Raw genomic sequence first — 10,946 nt, forward strand, 5'->3', positions numbered from 1 at the left:
CTTCTGGTTGTATCACATACAATGTTTGCTCAAGGAAAACGTCGAGAAAACAATGTTTTGACATCCTACGTGCAATACAAATAATGCATCAACAACTAACATAATTCTAACAGACCTTTAGCATCGCTACGAGTGAGAAAGTCTCGTCATAGTCAACTGTTTGATCTTGTCGAAAACATCTTTGCGACAAGTCGAGCTTTTCTTAATAGTGACTTATCACCATCATCGTCTGTCTTCTTTTAAAGATCCATTTTTACTCCATAGTCCTATGACCATCAAGTAGTTCTTCCAAAGTCTACACTTTGTTTTCATACATGGATCCTTTCTCGGATTTCATGGCTTCCAGCCATTTGTCAGAATCTGGGCCCACCATTGCTTTCTCCATAACTCGTAGGTTCACTGTTGCTCAACAACATGACCTCCAAGACAGGGTTACCATACTACTCTGCAGTAGCACGCGACCTTGTCGACCTACGAGGTTTGTAGTAACTTGATTCGAAGCTCAATGATCACCATCATCAGCTTCCACTTCAATTGGTGTAGGCGCCACAGGAACAACTTCCTGCGCCATGCTACACACTGGTTGAAGTGATGGTTCATTAACCTCATCAAGTTCTACCACTCTCCCACTCAATTCTTTCGAGAGAAACCTTTCCTCGAGAAATGATCCGTTTCTAGAAACAAACACTTTGCTTTCGGATCTGAGATAGGAGATGTACCCAACTGTTTTGGATATCCTATGAAGATGCATTTTATCCGCTTTGGGTTCGAGCTTATCAGAATGAAACTTTTTCACATAAGTGTCGAAGCCCCAAACTTTCAAGAAACGACAGTTTAGATTTCTCTAAACCTCAGTCTATACTGTGTCATCTCAACGGAAATACGTGGTGCCCTATTTAAAGTGAGTGTGGTTGTCTCTAATGCATAACCCATAAACGATAGTGGTAATTCGACAAGAGACATCATAGCATGCACCATACCAAATAGTGCGTGGCTATGACGTTCAGACACATCATCACACTATGATGTTCTAGGTGGCATGAACTGCGAAACAATTTCCACATTGTCTTAACTACGTACCAAAACTCGGAACTTAGATATTCATTTCTATGATCATATCGTAGACAGTTTATTCTCTTGTTACGACGAACTTCACTCCGAAACAGAATTGAACTTTTCAATATTTCAGACTTGTGATTCATTAAGTAAATACTCCTGTATCTACTCAAATCGTCAGTGAAGTAAGAACACAATGATATCCACTGCGTGCCTCAGCACCCATTGGACTGCATACATCAAAATGTATCACTTCCAACAAGTTACTATCTCGTTTCATCTCAATGAAAACAAGGCCTTGCTCATGTGGTATGATTTGCATGTCACTAGTGATTCAAAATCAAGTGAGTATAAAGATCCATCAGCATGGAGCCCCTTCATGCAATTTATACCAACATGACTCAAGCGGAGTGCCACAAGTAAGTGGTACTATCATTATTACCTCGTATCTTTTGGCACCAATATCATGAACATGTGTAACACTACGATCGAGATTCAATAAACCATTGAAGGTGATTATTCAAGAAAATAGAGTAACCATTATTCTCTTTAAATGAATAATCGTATTGCAATAAACACGATCCAATCATGTTCATGCTTAACGCAAGCACCAAATAACAATTATTTAGGTTTAACACCAATCCCGATGGTAGAGGGAGCGTGCGACGTTTGATCATATCAACCTTGGAAACACTTCCAACACGTATCATCACCTCGCCTTTAGCTAGTCTCCATTTATGCCGTAGCTTTCATTTCGTGCTACTAATCACTTAGCAACCGAACTGGTATCCAATACCCTCATGCTACTAGGAGTACTAGTAAAGTATACATCAACGTCATGTATATCAAATATACTTCTTTCGACTTTTGCCAGCCTTCTTATCTACCAAGTATCTAGAGTTGCTCCGCCTCAGTGACTGTTCCCCTCATTACAGAAGCACTTAGTCTCGGGTTTGGGTTTAAACTTGGGTCTCTTCATTAGTGCAGCAACTATTTTGCCGTTTCACGAAGTGTCCCTTCTAGCCCTTGCCTTTCTTGAAACTTAGTGGTTTTACTAACCATCAACTATTGATGCTCCTTCTTGATTTCTACTTTCGCAGTGTCAAACATCACGAATCGCTCAAGGATCATTGTATCTATCCTTGATATGTTATAGTTCATCACGAAGCTCTCACAACTTGGTGGCCGTGACTTTGGAGAACCATCACTATCTCATCTGGAAGATTAACTCCCACTTGATTCAAGTGATTGTCGTACTCAGACAATCTGAGCACACGCTCAACGATTGAGCTTTTCTCCTTTACTTTGTGGACAAAGAATCTTGTTGGGGGTCTCGTACCTCTTAACAAGGGCACAAGCATGAAATCACAATTTCATCTCTTTAGAACATCACTTATGTTCCGTGACGTTTCAAAACGTTTTCGGCGCGTTGCTTCTAAGCCATTAAGTATTTTGCACTGAACTATCGTGTAGTCATCAGAAACGTGTATGTCGGATGTTCACAGCATCCACAGACGACGCTCGAGGTGCAGCACACCGAGTGGTGCATTAAGGACATAAGCCTTCTGTGCAGCAACGAGGACAATCCTCGGTTTTACAGACTTAGTCTGCAAAGTTTGCTACTATCAACTTTCAACTAAATTTTCTCTAGGAACATATAAAAAACTGTAGAGCTATAGCGCAAGCTACATCGTAATTCGCAAAGACCATTAGACTATGTTCATGACAATTAGTTCAATTAATCATATTACTTAAGAACTCCCACTCAAAAAGTACATCTCTCTAGTCATTTGAGTGGTACATGATCCAAATCCACTATCTCAAGTCCGATCATCACGTGAGTCGAGAATAGTTTCAGTGGTAAGCATCTCTATGCTAATCATATCAACTATACGATTCATGCTCGACCTTTCGGTCTCATGTGTTCCGAGGCCATGTCTGCACATGCTAGGCTCGTCAAGCTTAACCCGAGTGTTCTGCGTGTGCAACTGTTTTGCACCCGTTGTATGTGAACGTTGAGTCTATCACACCCGATCATCACGTGGTGTCTCGAAACGAAGAACTGTTGCAACGGTGCACAGTCGGGGAGAACACAATTTCGTCTTGAAATTTTAGTGAGAGATCACCTCATAATGCTACCGTCGTTCTAAGCAAGATAAGGTGCAAAAAGGATTAACATCACATGCAATTCATAAGTGACATGATATGGCCATCATCACGTGCTTCTTGATCTCTATCACCAAAGCACCGGCACGATCTTCTTGTCACCGGCGTCACACCATGATCTCCATCATCATGATCTCCATCAACGTGTCGCCATTGGGGTTGTCGTGCTACTCATGCTATTACTACTAAAGCTACATCCTAGCAAAATAGTAAACGCATCTGCAAGCACAAACGTTAGTTATAAAGACAACCCTATGGCTCCTGCCGGTTGCCGTACCATCGACGTGCAAGTCGATATTATCTATTACAACATGATCATCTCATACATCCAATATATCACATCACATCGTTGGCCATATCACATCACAAGCATACCCTGCAAAAACAAGTTAGACGTCCTCTAATTTTGTTGTTGCATGTTTTACGTGGTGACCATGGGTATCTAGTAGGATCGCATCTTACTTACGCAAACACCACAACGGAGATATATGAGTTGCTATTTAACCTCATCCAAGGACCTCCTCGGTCAAATCCGATTCAACTAAAGTTGGAGAAACTGACACCCGCCAGTCATCTTTGAGCAACGGAGTTACTCGTAGCGATGAAACCAGTCTCTCGTAAGCGTACGAGTAATGTCGGTCCGAGCCGCTTCGATCCAACAATGCCACGGAATCAAGAAAAGACTAAGGAGGGCAGAAAAACGCACATCACCGCCCACAAAAACTTTTGTGTTCTACTCGAGAAGACATCCACGCATGAACCTGGCTCTGATACCACTGTTGGGGAACGTCGCATGGGAAAAAAAAATTCCTACGCGCACGAAGACCTATCATGCTGATGTCCATCTACGAGAGGGGATGCGTGATCTACGTACCCTTGTAGACCGTACAGCAGAAGCGTTAGTGAACGCGGTTGATGTAGTGGAACGTCCTCACGTCCCTCGATCCGCCCCGCGAACTATCCCGCGATCAGTCCCACGATCTAGTGCCGAACGGATGGCACCTCCGCGTTCAGCACACGTACAGCTCGACGATGATCTCGGCCTTCTTGATCCAGCAAGAGAGACGGAGAGGTAGAAGAGTTCTCCGGCAGCGTGACGGCGCTCCGGAGGTTGGTGATGATCTCGTCTCAGCAGGGCTCCGCCCGAGCTCCGCAGAAACGCGATCTAGAGGTAAAACCGTGGAGATATGTGGTCGGGCTGCCGTGGCAAAAGTTGTCTCAAATCAGCCCTAAAACCCCACTATATATAGGAGGAGGAGGGGGGAGACTTGCCTTGGGGTCCAAGGACTCCCAAGGGAGTCGGCCGAGCCAAGGGGGAAGGTCTCCCCCTCCCAAACCGAAATCTACTTGGTTTGGAAGGTGGAGTCCTTCTTCCCTTTCCCACCTCCTTTTTTTTCTCTTTGATTTTCCTTCCATTGCGCATAGGGCTCTTTTGGGCTGTCCCACCAGCCCACTAAGGGCTGGTGCGGCACCCCCAACACCTATGGGCTTCCCCGGGGTGGGTGCCCCCCCGGTGAACTCCCGGAACCCATTCGTCATTCCCGGTACATTCTCGGTAACTCCGAAAACCTTCCGGTAATCAAATGAGGTCATCCTATATATCAATCTTCGTTTCCGGACCATTCCGGAAACCCTCGTGACGTCCGTAATCTCATCCAGGACTCCGAACAATATTCAGTAACCAACCATATAACTCAAATACGCATAAAACAGCGTCGAACCTTAAGTGTGCAGACCCTGCGGGTTCGAGAACTATGTAGACATGACCCGAGAGACTCCTCGGTCAATATCCAATAGCGGGACCTGGATGCCCATATTGGATCCTACATATTCTACGAAGATCTTATCGTTTGAACCTCAGTGCCAAGGATTCATATAATCCCGTATGTCATTCCCTTTGTCCTTCGGTATGTTACTTGCCCGAGATTCGATCGTCAGTATCCGCATACCTATTTCAATCTCGTTTACCGGCAAGTCTCTTTACTTGTTCCGTAATACAAGATCCCGCAACTTACACTAAGTCACATTGCTTGCAAGGCTTGTGTGTGATGTTGTATTACCGAGTGGGCCCCGAGATACCTCTCCGTCACACGGAGTGACAAATCCCAGTCTCGATCCATACTAACTCAACGAACACCTTCGGAGATACCTGTAGAGCATCTTTATAGTCACCCAGTTACGTTGCGACGTTTGATACACACAAAGCATTCCTCCGGTGTCCGTAAGTTATATGATCTCATGGTCATAGGAACAAATACTTGACACGCAAAAAACAGTAGCAACAAAATGACACGATCAACATGCTACGTCTATTAGTTTGGGTCTAGTCCATCACATGATTCTCCTAATGATGTGATCCCGTTATCAAGTGACAACACTTTCCTATGGCCAGGAAACCTTGACCATCTTTGATCAACGAGCTAGTCAACTAGTGGCTTACTAGGGACAGTGTTTTGTCTATGTATCCACACAAGTATTGTGTTTCCAATCAATACAATTATAGCATGGATAATAAACGATTATCATGAACCAAGAAATATAATAATAACTAATTTATTATTGCCTCTAGGGCATATTTCCAAGAGTAATATGAGCCCAAGCTAGATGCTTGGGTGGGCCAAGACATGTGTTGGACCACACACAACTTCACCACTCCGAGACACTACAATTGAAAGGATACAAGAGGTTCCAATACTAAGGACACTCTCAATCGAGGAGCACCATTTGTTACCACTTGTGCTTCAGAATTCACGAATCGCTCTATGCTCAATTTTATGAAAGGCATTTCAAAATATAATTTGGGATCATAAGTTCTTTATTTGACTTATGGCAGTAATACATGTGCTCAAAGCTTGTGACACACATTTTATATTGTTCTAGTTTTGATAAAAATCATATTGATTCATGTGGATCAACTTTAGAAATCCATTGCAAGCAATTTGGTGAGATGTTGGACAAACCAATTAAGCAAGGTAAGGTGAGAGGTGAGTGTGAACTAGTTGTGTTGTTGTTTATGGCGAAGCCTTAATATTACACGCTATTAATTCATAAACATCATAGTATAATCGATCTGCACCAGCTCATACTCGTATTTACATCGAAGCACATTCGCTGCACCAGTCAAAATGTAACCGTCGAACACTAGCTCACACTGATATTTACTGTGAAACACATTCACTCCACCAGTTAGAGTATAACCTTCGCACACTAGCTGGCACTGATGTTCACCATGAAGCATATTCGGTGCACCAGCCAAAGTATAACCTTCCCACACTAGCTCGCACTCGTATTTACCGTGAAGCACATTCACTGCACGAGTCAAAGTGTAACTGTCGCACATTAGCTGTCACTGCTGTCAAGCGCCATTGCTGCACCGTGTTAACGTATAAAAGACAACGTATGACAGAGGCGCACCAGTCATCGTATTTACACCATCCATAAATTACGTGTCCGTATTAATGTATGAAACGACACTGTAAACATGACGTACCAGCTGTCACTGCCATTTACGATGAAGTACAACCATTGCGATGAATTAACATATAAACACCTAACACCGTGCACAATCATGTTCATACGGAGAACTATCGCGATTTCGATGCATCACTAAAAGCCGTCCCACTACTAACATTTGGTTGGAAGACGATCCATAAAATAATTCAAATATCCATCTAAACAATAATATAAATAAATCAAACATGGCTATAAGATTGGAATGACCAAACCAACAAGTCCAATTTCGAAACATGATAAATTTTGCCTGGATCCAGGTGTTGACCACAGCACACCCTTGGCGCACAAGCAAAACCGTGGTCATTTCTAAAAGAACGAGGCACGAAAAAACCCAAGCCCAAAATTTGAAAGAGGGGAACCGAAAAGAGGGGAAAGGAGACAAAACAGCCAACTTTCCCTCTCCCCAAGACCACGCCCCAACCGCGCTATTTAATTCACCGTGCAACTTACACCTTCCCTTCAGAGGCCCCTCCTCCGCTCCCCTCTTCCTCCTCTGTAACTTCATCTTTCACCTTCCCCATCTCTCCTCTCCCCATCAAAACCGCACCGGGAGGAGCGAAAGCGGGGTGCCATCCATGGACGCCTACGAGGCCACCAAGGTGGTGTTTGCGCGGGTGCAGGCGCTGCACCCGGACCTCGCCTCCAAGATCATGGGCATGCTCCTCATCCAGGACAAGAGCGAGGAGGACATGATCCGCCTCGCCTTCGGCCCCGAGCACCTGCTCCAGGGCGTCGTCGCCAGGGCACGCGCCGACCTCGCCGCGGCCGCCCACCACAACAAGCCCTCCCCGCCCGCGGCGTCGTGGGGCGCCGGGCTGTCAGCGGAGGACGCACCGTTCCCTGGCGTCGACCACGCGAGGTACGAAGGCGTCGGCGGGGAAGGGTTTTACGCGCCGGAGGAGTACGGGTGCTGGTCCCCGGCGAGCGGCGGACAGCACCGCCGGAGCTTCTCGCTGAGCGACGCCGAGGCGGCGGCGGGCGGGTGGAAGCCGTGCATGTACTACGCGCGCGGCTTCTGCAAGAACGGCTCCTCCTGCCGGTTTGTCCACGGCTTGCCTGACCACGTCACCGAGCAGGACATGGATGTCTGGACGGCGGCCACGCGGTCGGAGCTCATGCCATCCCCCTTCCCCTTCTTGCCGTCGCCCAGAGGCCTCAACTTCCTGCTCCAGCAACAGCAGCAGCAGCAGCAGAGCGACTCCCAGAGGTGACACGATTACCGATTTACCCCCAAAGATTGCATTTTTGGTTGCTCTCTCCAGTGCTAATCTTGCTTGCTATTCCAGGGCGGCGGCGGCGGCGGCCATGCTTCTTGGCGGTGGCGGTGGCGGCGGCGACGACATGCACAAGTTCTCCGTGCGGTCGCCTCGGATGGACCGCGGCGGCGACCTCGCCTCCAACCCCGCCGCGCGGCAGATCTACCTGACATTCCCGGCCGACTCCACCTTCAGCGAGGAGGACGTATCCTCCTACTTCAGGTACCGTTCCAAGCGCGCCGCCGCCGCCATGGCTGCTCTCCTCCTTGACCCGTTCAATCAAGCAGCAAACGTTTTGCAGTCTTTCTTTCCTAACAATTAGAACGGATCCATCCATGGAGCAGTTACTACGGGCCGGTGCAGGACGTGCGCATCCCGTACCAGCAGAAGCGCATGTTCGGCTTCGTGACGTTCGTGTACGCGGAGACGGTGAGGCTCATCCTCGCCAAGGGGAACCCGCATTTCGTCTGCGACGCCCGCGTCCTCGTCAAGCCCTACAAGGAAAAGGGCAAGGTCCCCGACAGGTTCAGGCGCGTTCCGCCATCGCCGCCTTACATTTCCTTTTCCACTTTCCTCGTATAATATCTTGCTAGTTCGATTCAGTTAATAATGGCAGGTTTTCGGAGAAAGAAACACATTTTTCTGACCTTGATTTATTGCTGTATGAATTGCAGGAAGTTCCAGGCTCCGCAGCATGGCGACTTCGCCGGGTGCACGACGCCCACCGGTCTGCTCGATTCCAGGGACCCCTTCGACCTTCAGTCACCGCAGATCGGTGAGCGATAGAACCACGCTGCTCTGCGCATGCATTCTTGCTGCATTCCCGTTGCCGATCACAAATTCAATGGTGCTGCGGTTGATTTGTTAGGGCCGAGGATGATGTTCGGCAACACTGGCAGCCATGAGGCGTTTCTGCGGAGGAAGCTGGAGGAGCAGCAGCAGGCGGCGGAGCTGCAGCAGGCCATCGACCTGCAGAGCCGCCGCTTCATGGGGCTGCAGTTTCTCGACCTCAAGAGGGGTCACCACCATCTCGGCTCCCCCGTGGCTCTCCGGCAGACCGATGGCATCGGCAACGGCAATGCCGTTCATCTGGAGGATGCTGCAATCCAAGGTTTTGCTTACCTCCTGATCTTGACATGTTATCCTCTTCCCATGGCATGCCAGGAGAGGTTGCTCTTTGATCAATGGTTGTTTTATTTTTACTTGGAAAGAAATACTTACCATTGATCAATGGTTGTGACTTTACTGTGGCTTGTGGTTGTGGTAGATCACAAGATGAGCAGTGCCATGATGATGGCGTCTGCTCCTGCTGCTATTTGTGCCACCATTGCCACAGAAGGCAGGCAGGAAGAGGAGAGCGACGGGAATGCCAACCAAGGAGTCAACTCCGGGGAAGACGAGAAGAGGGAATCTGGTCCTCCTGGAGCAGCAGCGGCAGCGGCCAGTGCTAATGGATTCCAAGAAAGGTAGGATTTGTAGCAAACAATTACCAAATGGAGGTGTTCTCTTTTGGGGGAAAGGAAATAAAGGGCGGGCACACATAGGAGAAAGTAAACAAAGCAAGCTTGTTGGTTCTTGCTTTTGCTTGCTTGCTTGATTGCTTTTCTTTTCTTTATCTTATGTACAAGTAGTATATATTATTCTGATTGACCAACAAATGAGCCCCTAAAAGCTATTGCAAAAGGAGGTCAGGGTATATATAGACTGTCAACAGCAAGTGCTGATCATAGGTTGCCCCTGATTGGTGCTTAACAAAGGGCAAAAGAAATGCAAAGGCAAAGGGTGGGGCAATAAAAGATGAAAGAAACTTGAGGAATGATTTCAACTAATGGTTATTTTTAATGCTGTTCTTATTGTATTTCCAGGATGTATTGTTATACTCTGCCCTTAATTATTGTTATTGTTTGATCTGAACTGCAGCGGCGTGGAGGAGCACAACCTTCCTGATAGCCCCTTTGCGTCTCCCACAAAGACAAAAGATGCTGCTACTTCTTCTGCAGAACCAGCCCTCGCTGGTAGCATCATCAGCAACAACAGCAGCTCTCATCTGGTGGCTTCATCTCTGTTCCCTCCTACACCAACTGCCCTTGAGCTGCCCCCTTACAAATCCTGCTTCTTCCAAGTGCCAAGGTGAAAGAAACATCAAGACTTTTCTTTGCTTTAACCTCCCATGTTCTTTGCTGTTGCTTGATGTAACATTGTGAATATCTGATGTGTGTGTTTTGCTTCAGGTTCTCTCCTGGCCATGGAGCCATCGGGCTGTGAATATTAGCAGGAAAACAGGGGTCTCCTTTCTCTTAAGCAGAGTAAGTGTCAGCAACGATCAGTCACCACTACATTATGATGCAAACACACAGCAGATCCTGATGGTTATGTCATTTCCTATGCAGGGAAGCCATGAGCACCCCATGAAGTGGATGGAGGAAGAAAGCTCTAACAAATAATAGAAGTGATCCCAAGAGAGGAGCAGCGACACCACCAACAACAGCAACAACAGATGAAAGAACAGGAAAATCTAGGTTGTTTTAGCTCTAGCCAGCCTTAATTAAGTCAGTCAGTATATGATAGTAGTATAAATAATACTCCTCCTAGTAGTCTCTCAGCTGCTCCCAGAAGTAATCAAGAACAAGAAGAAGACTTCATGCATCATTTTGTATGCTATGCTGTGCTCTGTAATTTTATGGATCTCAGGATGATGATGATAGTAGTGGTAAACTGAACCAGTTCTGTGAGCATGTGTGGTGGCCAGTTGTTGTGAAGTGACGTGTCTGCATACATACAGATATCGAAAGCAAACAGGTATATATATATAGAGAGAGAGAGGGAGAGAGAGAGGAGTGGACAAAAGCCAGACAGAGGTCGCAGAGGGGAAAGTGATGACTGGGACCAAGGCACGCACTCAGACTCAGTCACGGGCGCACAGAGAGAATCCTAGTGGAATCACCTCAGCAGAGG

At 46.8% G+C, this 10,946-nt stretch overlaps 1 protein-coding gene across 2 annotated transcripts; it reads left to right on the forward strand.

Moving 5' to 3' along the window:
* Positions 1-7,172: 7,172 nt before the first annotated feature.
* On the forward strand, positions 7,173-10,723 carry LOC123452367 (zinc finger CCCH domain-containing protein 23-like). Of its 2 annotated transcripts, none has more exons than XM_045129018.1 (9): positions 7,173-7,942; positions 8,022-8,213; positions 8,336-8,521; positions 8,666-8,766; positions 8,860-9,102; positions 9,259-9,457; positions 9,912-10,121; positions 10,223-10,297; positions 10,382-10,723. In XM_045129018.1, exons 1-8 carry the CDS (start codon positions 7,311-7,313, stop codon positions 10,254-10,256), a joined length of 1,797 nt encoding a protein of 598 aa, XP_044984953.1. In that variant the 5' UTR covers positions 7,173-7,310; the 3' UTR covers positions 10,257-10,297; positions 10,382-10,723. The 2 variants fall into 2 exon arrangements, with proteins under 2 accessions (XP_044984953.1, XP_044984954.1); XM_045129019.1 differs by having other exon boundaries at positions 8,336-8,515.
* Positions 10,724-10,946: the final 223 nt, after the last annotated feature.

Source organism: Hordeum vulgare, chromosome 5H (assembly GCF_904849725.1).
Source record: "Hordeum vulgare subsp. vulgare chromosome 5H, MorexV3_pseudomolecules_assembly, whole genome shotgun sequence".
Lineage (NCBI taxonomy): Eukaryota > Viridiplantae > Streptophyta > Magnoliopsida > Poales > Poaceae > Hordeum > Hordeum vulgare.

What these genes read in the sequence shown, in the direction of transcription:
- LOC123452367 (XM_045129018.1), top strand. Translation starts at nt 7,311, where the DNA reads ATGGACGCCTACGAGGCCACCAAGGTGGTGTTTGCGCGGGTGCAGGCG. An exon ending in GACGTATCCTCCTACTTCAG is followed by an intron (nt 8,214 to 8,335) that starts GTACCGTTCCAA and finishes TCCATGGAGCAG; the next exon opens with TTACTACGGGCCGGTGCAGG. An exon ending in GGAGGATGCTGCAATCCAAG is followed by an intron (nt 9,103 to 9,258) that starts GTTTTGCTTACC and finishes TGGTTGTGGTAG; the next exon opens with ATCACAAGATGAGCAGTGCC.